At 40.4% G+C, this 23,118-nt stretch overlaps 1 protein-coding gene across 1 annotated transcript in view; it reads left to right on the forward strand.

Moving 5' to 3' along the window:
• LOC109981315 (ryanodine receptor 3-like) overlaps positions 1 to 8,174 on the forward strand; it is a 109,012-nt gene extending 100,838 nt beyond the window's left edge. Inside the window, exons 94-107 of the mRNA XM_065966428.1 lie at positions 1,164 to 1,338; positions 1,456 to 1,542; positions 1,630 to 1,824; positions 2,615 to 2,745; positions 2,842 to 2,884; positions 3,004 to 3,131; positions 3,227 to 3,287; positions 3,424 to 3,570; positions 4,790 to 4,924; positions 5,024 to 5,180; positions 5,296 to 5,360; positions 5,966 to 6,066; positions 6,798 to 6,849; positions 7,081 to 8,174. Of these exons, the coding sequence (XP_065822500.1) occupies positions 1,164 to 1,338; positions 1,456 to 1,542; positions 1,630 to 1,824; positions 2,615 to 2,745; positions 2,842 to 2,884; positions 3,004 to 3,131; positions 3,227 to 3,287; positions 3,424 to 3,570; positions 4,790 to 4,924; positions 5,024 to 5,180; positions 5,296 to 5,360; positions 5,966 to 6,066; positions 6,798 to 6,849; positions 7,081 to 7,176 (1,573 nt within the window). The 3' untranslated portion in view covers positions 7,177 to 8,174. The remainder of the gene's footprint in view (positions 1 to 1,163; positions 1,339 to 1,455; positions 1,543 to 1,629; positions 1,825 to 2,614; positions 2,746 to 2,841; positions 2,885 to 3,003; positions 3,132 to 3,226; positions 3,288 to 3,423; positions 3,571 to 4,789; positions 4,925 to 5,023; positions 5,181 to 5,295; positions 5,361 to 5,965; positions 6,067 to 6,797; positions 6,850 to 7,080) is intronic.
• The last annotated feature ends 14,944 nt before the right edge of the window (positions 8,175 to 23,118 follow it).

Below are 23,118 nucleotides of genomic sequence, written 5' to 3' on the forward strand. Positions count from 1 at the left end.
AGCATTTTCGGGTTCAGTGTCTTGCCCATGGACACTTACTGGAGCTGGGGGATCGAACCTACGACCTTCTTTTTTATTTTTTTATCTAACCTTTATTTAACCAGGAAAAGTCTCATTGAGATTAAAAATCTCTTTAACAAGAGGGATCTGTCCAAGACAGCTCTTCTGGTTAAGAGATGACCGACTCTACCATTGAGCCACAGATTAAACGATAATTTGCCCACAGGTTTTGTTGTGCTTAGTAAATGTTTCAAAGTGTTTGTTGTTATATTTTGGCCACAAAAGTACATTAACACTATCTATAAAAAACATAGTTCATTTATTTGTACTTATTGATTATCATGATATATTATAAAATATTTATATTATTTTCACTTATTCCACATGTTTAATAATCATGATCTCAATATCCATTAAAATAATTGTGATTATGATTTTTGCCATTAGCACGCAGCCCTACTCCGCACTAAGTAGGAAAACTGGCACCTCTCCAGCAACCAGTCCCAAATTACACACTTGGTCCGTACGGGGACTTGAACTGGTGATTCTTATTGCAAAAAAAGCGTCCAATTCACAAACACTGGTGCTAATAGCCACACACAGTTAGAGTGGAGCAAAAACTGTATGTTGGGTCCAGGTGATAACTGGGTCACAGTATGAGAGATGTCAGGTTCTTTGTCAAGATGCACGTTTTTTTGTGTGCGTGTTGTGTTCGAGTTTGCTCTTATTAGTTCCATTCAGAGATGAAGCTTTGTTTTAAACAGTAAAACTTCTATTACTGTTCCCACAAAAATATGCTCTGTCAGCATGAGAGTGCAGACTCACACAGAGCAGCTTTTTCTCCACATTCAGACGTTAAACAAGAGGCAACTGCTCAAACTCTTGAATATCATTTGTACTACAGGCATTGTGAATTAGAAGTTGAGATGGAGCAGATAGTGGGAGCAATTTTTGGAGCTATTCACAGCCGCAAACCATTCTTAGGGAGAGTTGTCCTAAGCTACTGTCGACCATGTGAAATTGTCCTCAGTTAAAGATTTTGTGAGGCAAAGATTTGATCTTTTTCTGTGGTTTTGTTCACTCCATTGGACAAATAGATATTGTATTTGAATATGTAATTGTGCAGCAGTGAGTATATTTTTTGTTACCAATGATTGTTACAGTTCAGAGGACGGTGAGAAGAAGGACCACGATAAAGCCAAAGATGAAGTCCCTTCCCAGTCCTCGTTGGAGGCGAAAAAGGCGCCGAAGAAGAGGCTGGGCATGAAGAAAGAACCCCCAGAAGCCTTCACGGCCAGCTTCTTAGCTGGCTTGGAGATCTATCAAACTAAGATGCTGGTCAGATATTTCCCTCACAGCTTTCTTAGAAATTCAAACCATCATCTTGAGCATGTTTAGAGAGTATAAAACAGGTGGTTGTGTATACTCACCTTTAAACATTTTTTCCCCCCACAGAATTACCTGGCCAGAAACTTCTACAACCTCCGCTTCCTGGCTCTCTTTGTTGCTTTTGCTATCAATTTCATTCTGCTCTTCTACAAAGTAAGCTTGAAGTGAAAACATTGTAATATATGAAGATTGAACATACAGTAATTGTGAGTTACCCTTAAATATTCAATTGCCTTTCAGGTGACAGGAGATTACTCCGACGATGAAGACCCTTGGAACGGTCGTGGTAAAACTGGGGAAGAGGAAGATGAGGGTGCACTGGAGTATTTTGTGCTGCAGGAGAGCACAGGCTACATGGCCCCAACACTTCGCTGCCTGGCTATTCTGCACACAATCATATCTTTCCTGTGTGTAGTGGGATACTACTACCTTAAGGTAAGGAAAGGACTCCCATGCTGCTGCTTTCTGCCTGTTTTGTTTGTTTTGAAATGGCTGAATGTTTGGCAGCACTGAGTCCAAGACAAATGTCCCCAAGGGGACAATAAAGTGTATCATATGGTATCTTAGCAACTAACAAAAAACACAATGATTTTTCTTAAAGGCAGAATATGCGATTTTTCACACTTAAATGTAGCAGAAATCAAGTATATCCTCTGAAAATAACTCTGTGAGTCATGACTGTCTACAATGGGTGTAACACCCGAGTCCCACTGTCTGTGATGCTTTCCGAGCTTTCCGAGTCCTATCTTTACTTTGTTTACATCGCCGGGATGGCCGGCCAGCTCATCCCCCGGCGTATAAAAGTTGCTTAATTGAGGGACTAGAGAAAAGAAGAATAACATACTGTACTCACTGCTTAACTGTGTTTCTAGATCACGGTCATTTCGGGTAAATTTACATGCAGTGTGAAGATACGAGCATAATAAAGTTTGCTAGCATTAGCATGCTAACACAACAATTCAGCGCGAGTTGTTTTGGTTTCATGCTGGTGCTCAAGGGCGACATCTGCTGGAACAAAGAATCACATACGCTGCCTTTAAAATGACACACTTTTGGCCTTTAATTGAAAATGTTATAGTAATAGCCAAAATTAACTTCATTCATATGTCAAACATCCACAAATGAGAAAAAATACTTTGTATACAGCCACAGTCATACACTTCCTGTATACGTCACCGCTGTGTTATTTGTTAGCGCTCAAGCTGAATTCTCTTCTGTCTCCAAGGTGCCGCTGGTGGTGTTCAAACGTGAGAAGGAGATAGCCAGGAAGTTGGAGTTTGCCGGCCTTTACATCACAGAGCAGCCGTCGGACGATGATATCAAAGGACAGTGGGACAGACTGGTCATCAATACTCCGTGAGTCAGCTACACTACAGTTTTTTAAAGCCAAAATCTTGTACAAATGAAGATTTATTGCTAATTTCTAATTCTTTTTTTTCCCTTTTCCCCCAGTTCCTTCCCAAACAACTACTGGGATAAATTTGTAAAACGCAAAGTAAGTGGCTTAGCTCATTCATGTGTTCATCTGTTACGCTACTACTGTTTGTTCAAACAACCCAATCTATCGCCGTAACCTATATGTCTCCTCTGTTTCTGCATTGCTGTAATCTGTAGGTGATTAAAAAGTATGGCGACCTGTATGGAGCAGAGAGGATAGCAGAGCTGCTTGGGTTGGATAAAAGTGCCCTGGATTTCAACCCTACAGAGGAAACTGTGGCCAAGGAGGCTTCACTGGTGTCATGGTGAGAGAGCGGGCAGGCTGAACGCCTCACAGAGGGAAAAAAAAAGAGGTCAAACAGAAAAAATCAACTTTTCTCTCTCTCTTTTTTTTTTCCAGGTTGAGCTCAATCGATACAAAGTACCATGTGTGGAAACTGGGAGTGGTGTTTACAGACAATGTGAGTTTGAGTACAGGTCAGGATGATTAATAGCGCTGTCGGCTCAGTGAATGACCTGATGTATGGATTGATGCGTGAAGGGGTTGATTGATGATATTGTGACTATGACAGACACATTCCTTTGTTCCCTTCACAGTCATTCCTGTACCTGGTGTGGTACACCACCATGTCTATTCTGGGCCACTACAACAACTTCTTCTTCGCTGCTCATCTGCTGGATATCGCCATGGGCTTCAAGACCCTCCGGACCATCCTCTCCTCTGTCACACATAACGGCAAACAGGTGAGAAGTTGATGAGGGTGCAGTCTCTCTTTCAGGCAGCAGGGGTCACTGCAGAGTCAGGGGTTGGGTTATTCATAAATCCTGTTTACTCCCTGTTGTGACACCACAAGCCAGTTTTATCACATTTTCCATTTTCCTGTTCCACTGATGGCATCCTGGGTTTTTATTCGTGTGGAGCCTATCATGAAATCTGCCAAAAATGGTGGCAAAAAGTTTGTACAAATAATTTACATGTTGACAGAAACTAAAAACTGAACAGAAGTATGTAGGCTGAAGGCTGCTTTATGCATATTACAGAGAGACCACAAAGCAGTACAGCCTTCTTTCTTACAGTTCTACCACCACCATCGGACTGTGTCGTCCCCACAGCCACCGCCGTCCTCATTCATGCACGGCCTGCTCCGACCTCCACCTCAACGGCAAGGAAGTGTGGACAACAGGAACGCGAATACAAAGGAGAAATCCTTCCTGCATATTATCCCATATGCTCTTTTGTAAAGCGTCTCGAGATATTACTTGTCATGAATTGGCACTTTACAAATAATGATTGATTGCTTAAACCATGCTGTCATTGATCGTGAATTTTAAAATGATTCTTAGTTAAGCAAGATCATCGCGTTAGATCAAGCCCTGTATGCTTAAAACTCAACATTTGCATCTCTCTCCCTGAAACTGTAACAACTAGAGAGACAGAGAAGTTTGACAAGGAGGAAGTGAGGATGCATGAATCGGAATTAAGATGCACCCAGTATCATTTGACATTTTTCCACTGAGGTCAGACGGTTCAGCTGCCTCATTTAAATCCCAACTCTGACTGTCAGATCTCTCATGGCAGCTGACCAGAGGCACAAATGAAAATTGAATGTCACATTGATCTCCATGGGTGGAAGTGTACCTAAATGGCATGGCCGCAAGGAATCGGTGACACCTGCCACACTCGGCTGCCTGCAGGCGGATCAATCACGCAGCGGTCTAAATGCAATGTCGCTGTTCATGTTCACATAGTTAATCAACTGTAAACTGGTAACTACGCTGACATTCTCTCCATTTATTATCTTCCTTTATGTTTATTGTGCTTTGATAGTTTTTTGTGTGTGTACAAAACCAAACACAACTTGCAGCTTTGCCCTTGCTGTGTCTTCTGTTTGATTCCCCAAAAGCGTAAACAGATGGGAAGTATGTAAAGACACCCTTCTGACTGCTGTCTGTGTCTCTGCAGCTGGTGTTGACAGTGGGCCTGCTGGCGGTTGTGGTCTACCTCTACACTGTGGTGGCCTTCAACTTCTTCAGGAAGTTCTACAACAAGAGCGGGGACGAGGACGAGCCCGATATGAAGTGTGACGACATGATGACTGTGAGTGTTACTTGCCTGTATTTCCAAACACACCAGTACTCTGACTTTTAATGTTCATGTAATCACCTCCCCTCCCCCCCTCCACTGTGTGTTTCGCAGTGTTACCTCTTCCACATGTACGTCGGGGTGAGGGCAGGCGGGGGAATTGGGGATGAGATCGAGGACCCAGCCGGTGACCCCTATGAGCTGTACCGCATCCTGTTTGACATCACCTTCTTCTTCTTCGTCATCGTCATCCTCCTGGCCATCATCCAGGGTAAAACTCCAGATGAACTCACACGTCACAGATTCAAAGACACAGAGGTTTCTAACGAGTCTTTTGACTGCACAGTACACATGTAGTGATCAGAGAAATTCCTTTGTGGCTACAGGTTTGATCATCGATGCTTTTGGCGAGCTGAGAGACCAGCAGGAACAAGTCAAAGAGGACATGGAGGTGAGTGCGGATACAATTCTAGTTTATACTGTCAGACCTGTAGGGCAGTGAAGGGTCATGAGTGGGAACAAATCATCACTCAGAGAAAAGAAATACATAAATATGTCTTGCATTTCCATATTATTCTAGGCAGTCTTGAATATTTTACAGAAAGTGAACTCCTCAGCTTGAATATTCCTGTTAGAAAAGGTTGCCTCAGGACATCTTGAGTGACTGAAGGCATGTGGCCTACTTTTGTTTTTTGGAGCGCTCCATCTCTGTTCAGTCTTGAAAGCATCAGTCAGGCCAAAAAAAAAAGGTTAGTGCACACACGCTAGGTCAGTTTGTAATAGAAACATTTAGTTCAAAATATGATAAATCCAACTTTGGTAAAAACACTTCAGAATTTGGGAAACTGGGACTCCCAGAGAATGAGAAGAAAATGCTGGGAGAAATATGGGGAGTTACTTATGTCCTGATTTAAACTCAACCAGATATCATGAGGTTTCATTTGTCAGAGAGCTCAGGCGACATCAAACCGTTTACATGTATACAAGGATAGTATGAAGAACGATGAAGACAGAGAGAGCATGTTGTCTACTTATGATTCCATTTTCTGTCCGCAGACCAAATGTTTCATATGTGGGATTGGCAATGACTACTTTGACACAACACCTCACGGCTTTGAGACTCACACCTTACAAGAGCACAATTTGGCAAACTACCTGTAAGTATCAAGTGTTTTTCTTTTTTTTTTAATCATCTTAAAATGCAAATGTCTTCTTGTTATTGTCACCCCCATGTGTTGCCTCTGCTCTGTAATTTAACCACATGATTGATAGATGTAGCACATTACTGCAGCATCAGGGCCAAAGTCGCTAATTGCCGCAGTGATCCAGAACACTAGCTCCCTTCAGGTATTCTTCCCATCTGTCTCTGTGTTTCCCTGCACTCTCCGCTCGTCCGCTGTTTCTCCACAGAGCCCGGGACAATAGCAAGTCTCAGTCCATTTGCGCTCACAGTCAGCTGGCCGGAGGATATGAGAGCGACCTCATTATGTTGCTTCATTACTATTTAATGCCTTGAACTTTATTGGAAAATAGGTTTTGATAGCGTGCTCTCATACAGTATTCATCACCATTTGGCATGCTGCGATGCCCACAGAGATACAGCGGCCCATTGCCATTTAAACTTGATTTGGGGAACATCAGGTGATTTTGTGACAGAGATGGGGTGGTGTTACTTTGTTTGCATCAGAAGCTGTTTCCTAGCAACCCCCGAAATGTGACATTTCCCGTTTATAAAGTGTTGAAAAAGTTGAATGTGACTCAGCCAAGCCTTTTTTCTGTCAACACTGTTGAGAGTTGTGAGATTTTCAGGTAGGACAAAGCAAAAGCTTGTCATAGCTTTCCATCTGACATTTTTGTTTTTGACTCACTCGCCTTTTTTTTTCTAAAGGTTTTTCCTGATGTACCTTATCAACAAAGATGAGACAGAGCACACCGGCCAGGTACAGCATACATAACTCTACATTAGTATCCTTTCTCTGAGGAATCAAAAACAACCAAAACAATTCTAATCCTGTCATTGTCAGAGATATTGTGCGTCTCTGCTGGGACAGAATAATTTAAAGGGAAGTGTGTCATTTTACTGAGAATAAGAATATGACTCGACCAGCATTACCACAGAACCAGAACCATCTGTAGAGCAACTGACTGATCTGACATGTATCTATCTCCAGGAGTCATATGTGTGGAAGATGTACCAGGAGCGCTGTTGGGATTTCTTCCCAGCTGGTGACTGCTTCCGCAAACAGTATGAAGACCAGCTTGGATAGAGCAGATGCTTCACCTTTATCCATACTGAGGAGACGGATGGAACACGACAACATTTACATTTAGTCCTACACAAAGCTGCTGGACTGCAACACCAAAAGAGTCATCTGTTCAAATTGTTTTGGACTGGCCTAAGGAAGGACGAAACTACTTTTTTATAAGAAAAAAAAAAAGAAAAAAAAAAGAGAAAGTTCTTTTTTTATGTGGATACAGTGCCAGTCTATGAAAAAAAACGACCAATACCTGGACATTTTGTTTCTTTTAAGTTTTGGGACTCGTTTTTTGACAGCGCGTTGCCTTCTACTCCACATAACCCCAAATCATTGCACAACTTTTTTTTTTTGGTCTTTTTTGAAACACTGGGTTGTGTGGGGTTATGGGACAATGTGTCCGTCATATTATGCACAAGAACCCAACTTCAATATTTTGAGAATGTTTAACTCGAGACTTAATGCCAAAAGAACGAGGAGGAGTACAGCAGATTTACATAGTGCGCAAAAATATGATGAGACGTTGTTGTTTTTTCAGATGTTGTAACCTAAAAATACTAAGATGATTTACAGTGAAGTGACAGAAAGGTTTATTATGTAGGATTTAAAAAAATAATGCCTAAATTGGTCCATGAAGTGCCTTACAGAACTGTATCTACATTACAATGGAGCTATGCAAAACTTTAGTTTTTTCTTTATTGTAGGTAAGTACAGTCAATTTCCTGGAGCAGTAACAAGTAGCTGTCCAGATACGTAGTTTGTGGCAGAACTTTTTTATTTGAATATGGAAGAACAGCATTGGTTTGATTTGATTGATATTTCAGTTGAATGCAGCATAATTGCAACTGTTCAAGGTACCAAGTGTAAAAATGATACCGCAGACTTGACTGAAAACCTTCCAACAAAAAGACAAATTAAATTGCTATTGTATGGCCATTTGTATGTAGTAGCTTTGCTGATCCGTGCATTTCTTTTGATGGGAAAAAATAAAGAAAACAATGCAAGAATTATTCCTGGTTTTTGTGACGGATTTGTAACGTCCGATATTCGAAAGAAGCTCCAAAAATGTTTTAATTTTACTTCAAAAGTTTTACTACAAAAGCTAAGAAACTTTTTGTAATTTATGTCCAAAATCAGCAAGATGCAGCACCTGTCTTGTTGGCTACTCTTAATCCTTTCAAAATAAGATACCTACTGTGCGCAAACAGCCCTTGGCCATTTGGCTCAACCAAACCTCAAAGCAGTATCATAACTGTGACCATCCAGCAGCTTTGAGGTGGTGGCTGAGAAGAGGAGCACTTAAAGTTGGTCAGAGAGGTAAGACCGGACCTCAGCAGGCTGCCTGATGGGGAGTTTTAGCCCTGTTACCCATGGTGCCACCTGTCAGCTCACATCATGTCACTACACATCAGGCACCATGCAGTGCTGCAGCCGGCTGCTGAAAGCCACTCTGCCTCCTTAACCCGCTCCTGAAACAGCACCAGCACGATGCCGTCATTTTATACGACCAACACAACGAGGAAATTGTAGTTTTTTAATTAAAGAGTGACATGTTGACATCAAATAATGGGTATTAACTTCACAACTAAAAGGTTGAATACACCCCTAGTTGTTTAATAAAGCTGATGCTGTCACAGTTTAGTAAAGTACATATTTAGTAGATCTTGTTTTGAGTGCACTGAAGCAAAAGGAATATCAGAAGAAACTCATCTCAAGTTTCACACTTTATATTCCATACTCTCACAAGCAGAGGGGGTCCTGTGTGTTTTGCACATTATGTGGCCATTACTGCAATGAGAGAACAGGTGTGAAATTACTGATACAATTATTCTCAATAATCTGATATAATGAAAGCTGTGGGAAGCCGTTCTCGACATAAAATATCAACAACTAAGCCATTAAATAACTGGAGACAAATTACACCTATTAAATTCCTGTTTCCATTTCCCCCCGTTATGCTTGGCCGAGGCATAATAAGGATGAGTCTTTTATTTTCTTCTTAAATTACCTGTGTGGTGGGCATTTTTGCACATCCTTACTAATGTTACAGCAAATATCAAAGCTGGCCTTTTCATGGTTTCAATTGTAATGTTTTTTTAATTTAATTGGGTCGAAAAAAAAAAAAGAAAAGTGTAAATTTAATGCACAGAAAATGAATGCATAATCTTGTTTTGTGTTGTGAAGGCAGAACTGTCTAATCTGAAATGTGTTTAGCTGCTTCATCATGTTGTATCATAAATATATAACAAAATTAAGATCCTCATCTATCTACTTTCATTGAAGCCGTTTGAAATGCCATGAGTTGGATGAAATAATTAACCGTGCTCATTAAATCCAATGCTAGGATGTAGCTAACTTAATCAAGCTCGAGACTTGATAAAGTGGAAAACAGCTGCCCCATCTCCTGTCAAATGTTTTAGAGGCTGTGATCTCACATGAACCTCTACTTCTCCTTCGTTGTCATCCAACTGACTTTCATTTTTATCCAATCTCCACCCAGCTGTTGTGTTTTCTTTCCCGGTGCATGTGCGATAACGTCATGAATATGTTTACAATTCCCAGTGCTGCCGTACTGAAAGTATACGAGGCCTTGCTGCCAGGCTCTTTACATTCTTGGCTGGCTGATCTTCCATAATTCTGACTAATGCTTAGCTGCACTGAACATTAACTGAATGAAATCCCTCACTTAATTAAGAAATTAACAAACAAAGCCACAAACTATTCAAGTGTTAATAGTTTGCAGACTGCTCCGCCGCCTGCCACTGAAACATTTTGGCAGCTACAGTAAGTTAGATGCATCTCAAGATGATGAGCGTTGTCCTGCGGGTGTGAGCAGGACATGAGGTCACGATTTGATTGGCAGGTAGAGCCTGGCAGCAGAGCTGAGGGTGTGTATCGGTCAGGTGCTGAATGGTGCTGAAGTGATGGCCTCCTCAGTCATGCTGATGTGATTTGTTGCTCTGAAACCACAAACAATGTTTGGTTGTGGATATTGTGGGGACATACATTTTGCCTTCTCTGCAATTATTGAACGTACAGAAGGCAAAATTATCGTACCAATATGATAGTTATGGTACATCTGGCAACATTAACCAACTCACACAATCTTTCCTCAAAAAGTTCAACCATTTTCCAAAATAAGCTTCTTTGCTGTGTTTTGCTGGTATGGCTTTAATTGTTGTGCTACAAACTGACCCGTGATTTCCAGTCGCTTGGATAATACCTGTAAGCTTCCGGAAAAAGTGCAGAAATACGGACGAAATGAACGCAGAGTATGGACAGAAGGCTCCGTTCCATATCTGTATGTGTAACAGATGTAACAGGACGGTGGAGGGGTGCATTTACTGAGCAGCTTAATTCTCACTTTGTCTCCAGAGGCTTGATGTCCAAAACACAACAATGATAAAACACACATAGCTGGAGGCATAAGGTGGAATGACACAAACAAGGGGAAGTTTCACACTTCACCCAAACACTCTTCAGGTGGATGACAGTCTGTAAAGGAGTATATCACTCTAAAACTTCATCAACATTAGAGTGTTTCGTTTAGTTTCAGTAAACAGCTGTGCTTTAAAATGACTATTACATTCAACTTGGGTTGCTGATTTGGAGATATTAGCCCCCTATCTGTGTTGCATTTAGGTGCCAGTGTAATCTTGCTAATTCTAAAAGATTGGCTTGGTTAATTGCCTAACACCTGTTCTCCTCTTTCTCTGATTCACACAAATAGAGTGTTGCTGATGTAATGCAGCTGAAGTATCTGGCCGCCTGTCATCCTGGACCCCGTATGGTGCATGGTGCTGTGGACTGACAGATACGGTGAGAAGGAAAAAAAAAAAAGAGAGCAGCTTGAGTCACAATTTGTGCTGTCACCTGCAGCTGGCAACCTGCAGAGAAACCTCCAACTGGTGACAAGAGTCTGCATATGGTTCTGTTGACGCATCCTGTCAGGGTTTGAGCCTATTACAAAACATCACACAACAAACAACACCTCTACTGCTAAACCACGTACAGAACTTTCAATTGATAACCTGTCTCTGTGTGGCATGAAAGAACAACACTGTGTCATCCACATAAAAGATGATGTTCAGATTAATAATCGACTCATAATAAAAGTCAAATTTAACAAGTTAAGAAGCAAATATAGCAAGAAAGATGAAAAAAACAAACCCAATTTATATTCACTTTACGGCAGCTCTTTCCTGAGCATTGGACCTATTTATGTACGTGGAGAACACAGTAGATAAGGTTTCTCAGTTTTTGTAGCCTGTGCCATTGTAGAAGTTAAGCATGGCAAGACAAGAGATAAGTAGTGTGCAACTGGTCTTGAGGAGGCATGTGGAGCCTCTTAAGAGAAACAAGCAGGTGGGTTGGTGAACCAGTACCACTTACTGTATCTAAAAATGGATGCTACGTCTCCATTTCCAAAACTGAAGCCGAAATAATCCTACAACAGGTGCTGATACACCTGTATAGCACTATTGACGTCAGTTAAAGCCAACACAACGCAGTAGTAGAGATCTGACTGGTGAAGCTGTGGAATCTTTTTTTTTTTTGTTGATTTGAAGTAGGCACTCAAGCTTATCGGAAGTCTAATGACCACCATGTTTAGTTTGTTTGCAATTTCTCTTGATGTGCCTTATCTACTGCTGCTAATCCGGTAAAGAACACTGCAGGGGCAGCATTTATTAGTACGTCACATCCACTCACTTTTGCATCAAATAGGTAATAAAAAACAAATGTTCTGACAAACAACACTTTCTTCATAAATCTTCGTAATAATAACTTGACATCCTGAGAGATTCCTGTTTTGAGAAAAATATATTTGAGGTGTATTTTAGTTACATGTCACCCATGTCAGATATGTTGACTTGAAGGGGGGCGGGGTTTATGACTAACGTAGCCAGTCAGTAGGAGGAGCTCCTAACCTTTTGACTTCACTTTGAGGAAGTTGTATTTAAGTCCATCTTTTTATACAGTCTACGGGTAGAACACAGACTAAAATGTATAATAAATATTTGCAGCTCAACATTTCAAGCTGTAGGCATCGCTGAGGAACTGTTGGTAATATTGAATATTTCAATTCAGAAAGACTCTTATTGAGCATCTCGTCAGGAGTTATTCAAAATGTTTAATTCATGTTGAGCTAATCTAACAAGTGACTATAGTTTCTACACCGATATTGTTCAATTTCATTGTACAAAATAATTTTGTGATGTTCATGTCCTTTCTGTAAAAAGAGGCTTAATCTGTGCTGGAAAAACCATGAGCAGATGGAAACATGGAGGTGAGATTAACTCTGAAAAAATGGGAGAGTACTTTTACCTACAGTGTGTAAAACTAGTGGCTTTATGAGTGTGGTGGCGAGTGTGTGTTTTGTGTCTGTGTGTATATATTCAGTAAGAACTACGGTAAAATAAAAGCCTCTGTCCTCAGTTCACACACTGCACTGCTGGCATTGAATTCTCTGACAGATGTGTTCCCCCCTGAAGCCCATTCTACAGTACATCAATGGAGTTTATGTGCAGTTTAAAAAGTGTGCGTGTGTCTGCGTGCGTGCGTGTGTGTGTGTGTGTGTGAGAGAGAGCGAGAAAGAGAGAGAGAGTTAAAGCAAGAATACTGACAATTATGGCAAAAAGCAAACTATTAGTGTGATTTTAGAAAGCCCGCAGCTGCTGTGACAGACAGAGATAAAATATTAAAACCTTTAAGTTAGCGTTCCCTGACCCCCTTTTCTTTTTAAACCTTTAAATTATGTCATCTGTTTGTAAACCCATAACACCTGACTGAACTAGATTGCTGCCTAAAGGGAAATTGTCATGATTTGGTCTGGTTTAGTTTTTTATTTCGGGTATTTTGACTTTTTCGATTTTCTTGTTTTCATTTCTCATTCTTCCCTAGAGTTGCTGAGTTGTCATTTTCTGTCTTACTTGGTAATTGCCGATCCTCGTGTTGCTTGTTTCCCTTGTGTTTCCTAGTCTTAAGTGTTTCCTGTTTTATTTTGTGACTTCGTATCCTTGTGTCTCTCTATGTTCTAGTGTGTTTTGTTACATTCTTGAGTTCTCTGTGTGTCTTCAGGGTTTCCTCTCTTATATTGTAGTTGTCCTCAGTGTTTCTTGTCTTTAATTCCTGCCTGTGTGTCTTTCTCTCCAGTGTTGATTGCACTGATTGTCTTCACCTGTGTCGTTAGTCTCACCTGTGTCTGATTACCTCGCGTCTATTTAGTCTCAGGGTGCGTTCGAATTGTCCCTCCTATCTCCTTTCACTATCCACTTTACCTTAACCCTGGGGAAAACTACGAGGTTAAGGATAGATGTTAGGAGAATTCATAAAGGACTTAGGGAAAGGCGATCTCGTTGCTCTGACAATCCGACCACATTTCCACTAGGCGACGTCATAAAATGCGACGGGCCGGTGGAGGTTAATGACATGGGTCTGCCGTGTTAAAACTACAATGTTCAGATAATGGACTACAAAAAGCACATCTAAAAAACTTTCCCCTGCGCCTTCTTACCGGTGAAATAATCCTAATCACCACAAGGTTGGGATTGAAATAAAAGCACTATAGATTACCAGACTACGAGTAACAAAAGTGAAACCATCAGCTTCCTGTCCACTCAGAAATCAAAATAAATATGAAATTAATTGTTACATGTATGCAAGACAAGAATGTACAACTGAAGAAATGCACACATTCTGAATTGAATGAAATATGTTGAATAAAACATCATCTGGATAAAAATGTCTCTGATCCCTTTTTACCTGAAAGACAGGGTGATGTTTTTTATGGTGATTATAATCTGATTATATGGCTTTGCATAATATCTCAAGAACCTTAATCAAGGCAAGGGTTTCAGCATCTGTGACTGAAGGAAAGTTTAACGTTATTTATGATATTGCTTACGGCTGCCAAAACACTCAAAGTGGATAAATAACGAATGCAAACTGAGCATAGGCTGCAATAAAAGTTCAACTCACTTTGATCGTTTTACAACATCAGCATAACGTTCATAGTTCGCCTACGGGTTAAAGATTGTTGAAAGTTGTTCAAGGCATATTATTGCAATTGTAACTTGTGATCTCTGTCCCTTTTCTGTCATCGTTAATGTCCGTGAACGGTCGGATGCGCGAGTCGCATTAAATGTTGCGGCCGCAAGGAATTGTGGGGCGTCATATCTCATCTCCTTTGGTAAAGGATGGTCCAGTGTATCCTATGCTAAAGGAGGTTATAAAGGAAGCATTGACCCACCTTTCCTTAACTTTTAGAGAATTCGAACCGCTCTTATCATGGCTGGCACTTAAATGCTTCCGGGGTTAAGGTAAAGTGGATAGTGAAAGGAGATAGGAGGGACAATTCGAACGCACCCATAGTCTTCCTTCCCTCTTGTTGTCATGACAGAAATTGGATAAGATATCAGTTAAATTGAGAGTTGTTTCTTGTCGCTTACCTTTTTTACAGTCAGATTGTATGTCCTTCCTTATGTGTACACTACAGTCCTCTTTATAGTATAGTTTGAATGACATGTCAATCACAATGTTTTGTGTCTTCAGTGTCTGAGAGCTTCCTCTAGCAATGAGATGACAGAATTGATAGATTCAGGTTTTGTGATTTGACAAAGTCTCCAGGCATTAAAAAAAAACAAAAAAAACAAACTCTGGCAGTTGTTGAAGTTTCTTTTGTTGTTTTTCTAGGACACAATGCTGGACTGGGGCGCTGTTATTGTGCTAGTGAAAGCACGAGTGGGAAACCCTTCACTCATTTTTATCTCAAGGAGGAAAGTCTGTCAAATCCTTTTTAATTCATCTTCATCAGATAGATGCAGATGACCCTAAAAGATCAAACTTTTTTTTAACACGCTTGAACATCCCTTGGAATGTTGTTACTGCCAAAACAATGTTCTACAAGGAAATGACACCACACACTTTCTTGTCATACAGAAATCCTTATCCATACAATCCAAAATCTATTAACAGCATCCCTGAACATTATCTTTGGTGTAATGGGCTCTCTTTTTCTTAGATTTCTGCAGTGAACTATAGGTCTTAAGTTCATGTGCAGGGGATCTATTACATGTCCAAGGTCAGACTAAGCCATTTTAGCCTGAGGTTGTTGAGTAACTGAATGCTGCAGGGCCAGAAGTGCAGACAGACAGTGATGTGAGGTGAGCGGTGCTGAGCGAGGGCTAAAGAGACAGGCTGCTTCCTAGTCCACGGGTGTTCTATTGCGCTGATACGGCAGGGGACAAGTCAAGTGCATTTCCCGTTCTGACACAGGGCCAAACATACCTGGAGAGGCCAGAGGAGAAAAGGAGTGGACTAGAACGACTTTTGTGACAGAATTTGTAAAGTCTGTATCGTGGGCCTTAGATCTAAAGGTGTTCATTTTGATAAATTACTTTTTTTTTTTGTCTGTTGGGTTTCTTAAATGGGAAAGTTTGGATTCTTTGAAGTTGGGTTTTATGAGGAACTTGTCAGTTGGTAAGATCATTATCCACAGAAGATGTCAGTCAGCTCAGCACCTTATTTAAGAAACCAGTTGGACCATGTAATTTAGCAAATCAATAAAAAATCAACCTAGAAATAACAGTGAAAAAATTGAAATTTACCAAACGCTTGAGTTTACCGTCAGCAAAACAATATTTTGACAATTGAATCTGAAAAACCAGGAAAGCTGAATGGAAACTCAAGATCATGGTCTGCTGGATGTTTTCACCTCTTCAACATACTAATGAGGAGGAAAACTGAGCTGAATAAACTCTTCAGCCATTAATGTGCTGTATCAGCATAACAATCGTGAAGCATCTGTTGCTTAAAATGACCTCGAACTGGGATGCAGTAATATTAGAATCCACAATTTAACTATCAGTATGTTTGGCAAAAACCAAGTTGACACGTTCACTAGAGACCAAGTGAGCTGCAGGGAAAATTAATGTGGTGCACCAAAGAAGTGCTCAAACAAAGTGGCTTGCTAACGGCAATGACAAGCATTGAAAAAAACTTTATTTATAGTTTACAGTTTTGTAGTTTATTCTGAAACATAGCTGAATTACATGGTAATGGTACGTTTTCTAATAGAGAATTTTGTTAATAAAATATAATTTAATTGTTTTCCTTATATTGTAGCTCAACATTTACAAAATAAAGCTGCTCAAAAACAACACATAAACATACTGTATATTTCACTTGATCAGTGTTGCCTCATCTGTTATTGTTGACTCCAAAAACCATCTGTAACATTTAAACCTGCATGGCTATGCTGGACTGTCACCAACTGACTAGTTTATCCAGCATGGACATGCGTTATCTCCATTTTTAATGTACAGATGGTAGCAGAATTATTTTCACTCAGCGAGAAAGTAAAAACAATGTTTCCCAAAATGTCAACCTAAAATAAACATCTTTTCCATAACCCTGATACTAAACAAGATAAGATCAGATAAGATGCAAAGAAATGGCAGCTTAAACCCTCGAGCATTCTAATTTGAGCTCAAAGAAGAGAATAAACAAGTCAGTGTTGGAAACATAACAAGGATATCATCAGATTTTGTCTAATTTCCCCTCACACCAAGTCAGTCTGGTGTTTTTTCAGTGAAGATAGTGAAGATTCCTGCAACACAGGAAACAATTGAAAAGTTAAATGTTTTGTTCTGATTAGGAACAAGGAAACATGCTAGTCATCCTCTGTGTGGCACACAAACACATGGGTGGCTTTAATCAAGGCTATCAAGTCAAGATTGTCACTGATACAGTGACTGTACAGTAATTAGGCTTTTTTTCTGATCATTCAAAGTGTTGTAAGCTTCCTGAATAGTTTTTCAAAGCAGGACACAACCAAGGAGGATCACACAATTTGATCACACTTAGATCTAGCAGACCTCGTAGACTAGTGACAAAAAAACAAAAACAAAATATGCTTAATATGCATACGCAAAGGAATACAAAGACATTCTGGCTTGCTCTTCCCATCACTGAATAATAAATGCTGTGATCACTGAAGAGTAATAATGGTGTTGACACTGATGCTGACTAATGCAAGTCACAAAAGGACACAGAGGTAGGTCCTCTCAAAAGCTTTTCTAGGAACTCCCTTCATTCTTCTGAATAGTTTTGAGTTTCCTCTTCATGGCCCATTTACTCCTCCTTGGATGTTAGCCACAGTCAGCCTGTCATTTGGAGAATCTGAACAGTGAGTGTCTTGAACGACTGAAGCAGTCTCTGTGGACCTTCTGTCCCAGGCTGTATCTCTGTGCATAGCAAAGGATAAAACAATGTCTGCCCTCTGGCTACTACTTCTTATAATGGTGGAACAGGTAATGGAGAGAGCAGAACAAGTTGTCTTTTTCTTTTCCATATATACATTTAAATCAGTCCAAGGGTAGGGCCAAACAAGAAGACATCTTTAACATCACAGCGCTCAAATGTTTACAGGGGCAATTACACTGAAATGCTATCTTACCTTTAACTGTGTACTTTTGGTGCATATACCTAAACAAAATATGAAAGTTTATTTGAAAGCAGATAAAGGGGTTCAATTTTGGTTAGCATAAGCCAGGGATATTCAACTCTATTGTTCAGGGGGCCAAATTTAAAAAATAAATGTCACGCCTTGATGAGCGAAACCACTTGCAGAGCAGTCAACTACAATCAGCTGTGAAACACCGTGATACCATCAGCCTCGCGGTGAAAGCGCAGACACTTCTCACCTTGGAAAAAACAACCAAAAAAACCCGAAGCCAGGCTCTTCTAAAAATAAAATCACTGTACAGCTAATGAAGGGATAAAACTTACCTCAGCGGTCCAACTTCAAGCTATCATTAGCCAGTCCGTAATGCGCTGAGAGCCTCAGCGGAAACACCGGTCAGACAGCTCGGTACGGTGAAACAATGTAGGCGTTGTGACTAATCGCAGCCCTTGGAGGACGAAATTCCGTAGCTTCAACCGTGGTTACAGAGCTCCAAGCAAAACGTTTTTCGGCTTCCTTCTGTAAACAGCCTGCATCGCGGATACCTGCAAGAAGATACAAGGGGCGTCTCACGTGAAGACGCGGGCTATTTAAAGGGCCCATATTCTGCTTTTTCTGGTTTTATATGCTCTTTAGTGTGTTTTCCAAGTGTCCTGTGCATGTTTAGGCACATCTATGTGCAAAAATTCAAAGTCTGCGGAAATGCGGCTTCTCCTACGTCCTCCTGTTAGCTGTAGCATTAGCTGCATGTAACGCTCGGTTCTAGCCCCCCTCGATAAAGATTTGTCAGCGTGAAGTCTTGTCAGTGTGAGATCACTGATCTAAGCCTATTGGCTCGTTGTGGCAAGCCCAGCAGCTCATGTTGCAGGCCCGTTAACTTCTTTAGCACGCCCACGATATGCTGTAGCCTGCGGTAGCACAGTAGTGCTAAGGTGCTAATGTTTTTGCTCCCCGGTCCTCAGAGCCAGAGTGGCTGAGCGACTGACCAATTAGGGCAGAGCTGACAGGCCGACCAATCGGATCAGACTTGGCAGACATGGGGACTCTGAACGTGGGCACTTCAGAGCCTTAGAGAGAGAGTCAGAAGTGAGCCGGTGCATGGAGCGGCAGTACATGAAAACAGACACTTTTTTCGAACTTTTGCTATTGTGAACATACTTTAGTAGGTACATAGATTAAATATATGAACCCCAAAAAGGGCATAATATGGGCTCTTTAAGCTACGTCAGGCGTCATCCCAGGTCACATGTGACTTTGTTGATATTAAATACTTGACCTGCGCGTGCACAAGACAAATATAATCCAGTGTTAAGAAATGAAATAGAACACTATCATGTCAAGTTATTGCACCAAGTAAGTTCTGTATTTAATTGCACATAAGTACAAGAGGATATTACAATATGATAGATATTATGATACTAAAATATTGCAGGAGTGGTTGGAGTGAACTGTGTTCAGCTTGTGTGCATGTTTTGTGATCTATTGGAAGCAGGCTTGGTTGAACAGTATGACAGCAGCAGGAATGAAGGACTTGTGGTATCTCTCCTTCACACTGTGGGTGACAAAGCCTGTAGCTGAAGTTAGCTGCTCAGTGCTGTTACAGTACCATGCAGGGGGTAGGGAACATTCTCCGTCAGAGATGAAAGTTTTGCCATCATCCTCCTGTCACCATAAGCTAGCTGCAAAGATGTGTCACTAAAACTGAAGTGCTGGTGCTAAATGTTGGGTAAGGGGATCACCAAAGTCCTAGGTCATCTTTTGGCTTAATGCAAGATTTTACAAAAGTCTTTCCCAGTTTAACTAATGGTTGATGTGTTTAGCCTGCTTTGCATTACAGTTGTGAACTGACAGCCCCGCTACTTTTTTTTTCTGGCGACGAGCTAACAGTGCAACAATGACAATTAGTGAGACTGTCACTGTAAACTACAATGTTTATGAGAGTCAGCAAAACTTGATTAAATCTATTTGGTCAGATAAGCAATAAGAAGCTAAAACCTGAAAACCTTTTGAAGCTACATCATGAGGCATGACTAGGTGTATGGCCCTCTGCAAAGGGCTCTAATACACAGGCTGGTATCTACGGTAGCCAGGAGCCAGGTTTTGCCCTGCTCCAAAAATTCAAAATGCACTGATTTTACCGGACGGTTAGTGCTGCTTACTGTCTGAAAGCATGTTTACTAACCAACATGAAAATCTGTAAAAAATATTTCAGAGAGTTGTTGCAGCTCTGAGGCATTTTCATTGAGTGATGCCTGAGTAGAGACTGTTGTATGTGGCACCATGAACATGGAGTGGTACAGCTACAGCACTTGACACAAGTAGCCCTGTATATCTTTATTGCCCTGAGGTTAATAAAGATGCATGTGATTGTATAATTTTGCTCTAGACAGCACTGAAAAAGGAAAACAGATACAATGATTTCATTTGATCCTGTGTGGAAGCCTCCAGTGCGTTCCTTGGGTAATTTCGATGTGACACCAGCTTATAAAAGCAATTTACTGTTGTTTTTCACTCCGCTTTATTAAATTCTGTGCCCCAGGACTTGACTGTAAGCTTAGACAGCTTTAGGTTATTGTGCAATAAAAACAATGCAGGCAGTTGTCAGCCCAGTCCAAAGCCATCTTTTAGTGTTTGTTGTTATCGGAAATGGTTTTTATGTTACGACGATTAACTCTGGAAAGAGATAAGTGGAACGATAAGTTTTTTTTGATTAAAGATACCCTCATAACTTTTATCTACATTGTAAATGGTTTCATTTGGGTTTCTGATCTGCATTGTTATAAAAAGACAAACAGGAAGCTGCAATAGCTATTAGAGATGGGCCTCTACATCGCTGCAGTTGATGAAAGACTGCAGACTGCAGCTTATAATGACGGCTTTTTTTGGTCTGCTGCAGCTCCTGATTTTGACATCCTGTCTCCTCCACCTGTACATGGAGTGAGACATGAAGTGTGCGAATGAGTGCCCTTTCATCCAGATTGCTGAAAACAACCAGCTGGCCATTTGTGACCCCATGAAGGGCGATTTCAATTATTATTTTTTGTCATTTGTCGAACTGTTGGTACACAAACTAAATATAACTTGCACTGTTTGAGCATTCTATTCTGATGATTACCCCCAAGAACCAGCATATACATGTACTAGCATCAACTGGGTTTCATCACAGACAAAAATATCTACTACACCTGAGACTTTCACCCAAAGAACACACTCATTAGGTACACATAGTTCACACCTTGTTTCTCACCCCAGTATCTTCAGGCTCAGTGAAGTGTTCAGTGTTCCCAACAGTACAAGCAGCTCCACAAGAGACGTGTAATGGTAAGGCTTTTTAATATCATGAGTGCTTCAATCTATCAATCATAGGGTCTTTTAAATAACATTTAATAAATATACAACATTTAAATGCAATGGTTTTATTCAATAATGGCAAAAACAAACTATTTTTTTTAATGAATGTATTAGACTTCAGTGGGACTACAGGAACCATCGACCTGACAGGCAAGAACGGTTTCCTACCGCTCTAAGCTATGAAGAAGTTCTTAGTTACCACCTATATGTTATATCAATTTCATTTTTTTTATTTTTTAAATGAAAGATGACAGAACATACTGGGGAACAGAAAACGTAATGCAGCCGTTTAATTACGTCCACGGAGATCGTAGTGGTCTCGTGTATACAGTCTATGCACCGTGCAAACGTCACTCCCCCTCCTATTGGCTTGAGCCGAATAACAGTGATGCTGTTACTAACTAGCTAATTTTAGCTAAATAGCACTCACTGATGTTTCATAGGTTGACCATACGTCCTAATTTGACCTTGAACGTGTCGTTCTCAAGCTCCTTGTCTTGAGTCCCCACAAATAGCAACAGAACACTAATATGTTCGGATTTTGAACAGTCCCTGTCCCGGTCTGAACCAACCAAAATAATACATCATGCTTGCAACACTGATTTGTCTATATATATATACCAATCATTGTTGTTGCCAAGGCTGTTACATAGAGAAACATCACTAATGCACTACGAGTCAAGGATCAATACTGATTTGTTTGTACGTGTCTCAATCAATCTCAGGGTTGCAGCTCTTGCTTAGCTAGCCTAGCTTATCATACTAACAGGCTTATTATTCAGAACTACAGTAGACCCATTCTAGAGGACTCCAAGGACTCCTTTTTATTCTGAGGGTTTCATTAGGAGCTTTAGAAATATCCTTTTTTAAAGGGTTTCACTTATTAACTTTTCATCTCCATAGGTTATATAAACAATCCGATTGTATTTAACAGATATCAAAACCTTATTGAATCCCATGTAACATATATTGTATTCCTTAATTAGAGATTATACATTAAAATGTAGAAAAACGCTTCGATTTTAGTTTGCATAGTTTTTTGCAGTACATTTGTCATCTGAGTAAAATTGACCAATTGTGTCTCAGCAGGCTTTGTTGTATGCAGGAAAAGATTAGTCTATGTAGACAGCAAAGCAGGGTAGGGGTAGGGTTAGGGTTAGGTAATAACCTGAGGATGTTTTATTTATCTCTATACACAGACAACTGTATGCAAGTGCAGCTAACACTCCATTAAATTGACGAATTTGATCGACGCTGTATTGCAAAAGCCAATCAGTATTTACATTCCCAATTAAAATAAGACCTATATCACTAAGAGTTGAAGGGAGGCTCCTCCGGGGGATGTAATGAACGAAAGAAACTGCAGGGTTTATTTTTCAGACATATACCTGGAGAGACCAATTTCACTTAGCTTTTTTCGGAACACGTGCAAAAAGGAAGTCTTTTATCGCCAACTGTTGACTACACAGAAATGCCAGAAAATGTCACTGTCACTCCCAGAGGCTTTGTCATTGTCAGACAATGGGTTCTGAGATTGTGCGTATCGTGTTCATCAGTTGTATTTTAATCAATCTATTGACAATGTTTAAATAGAGCTGAACTCAATGAAGCAATGTTCAATGAGTGAACAATATATTTAAAACTCTTGGAACATTAATGGAAAAGGAAGGGAAGCTCTTTGAGGATAAGCCAACAGATTTGAGCTGTAAACAGGTACAAAAAAACATTGGTTGAGTGGACTGGAATCAGCAACATCAGGAATAGGACCCAAGCCAGAAACATCAGGCTGACTTCAGCAGGTGAATACAGTTTTCTCAGCATTGTGGCATCAATCCAAAGTCTTCTTACTACACCAGATGAGTCATAAGTCACCAGCAAACAACAAAGTACTGCAAGGTTAAATGAAAGTAACTGGACCTGTGAAGTTAATTTCTATCAAACTCTGCAAATAAATACTGCCTTTGAAATTGTTCATCTTCCTCCTTAGAAGTCCCAAGTGTTGTGGAAGAAGATATGAGACTCAGCTAGGCCTTTTCATTTAGAAGTTTAATTTCCTTCTTGCTTTTGGTAGTTTTTTGGGTTTTTTTTTTTACCCAAAATGTAATTTTCTCTGGTCCTCTGGTGTTGTAAAAGTCTACCAA

The sequence above is a fragment of the Labrus bergylta genome, chromosome 18 (assembly GCF_963930695.1).
Source record: "Labrus bergylta chromosome 18, fLabBer1.1, whole genome shotgun sequence".
Classification (NCBI taxonomy): Eukaryota; Metazoa; Chordata; class Actinopteri; order Labriformes; family Labridae; genus Labrus; species Labrus bergylta.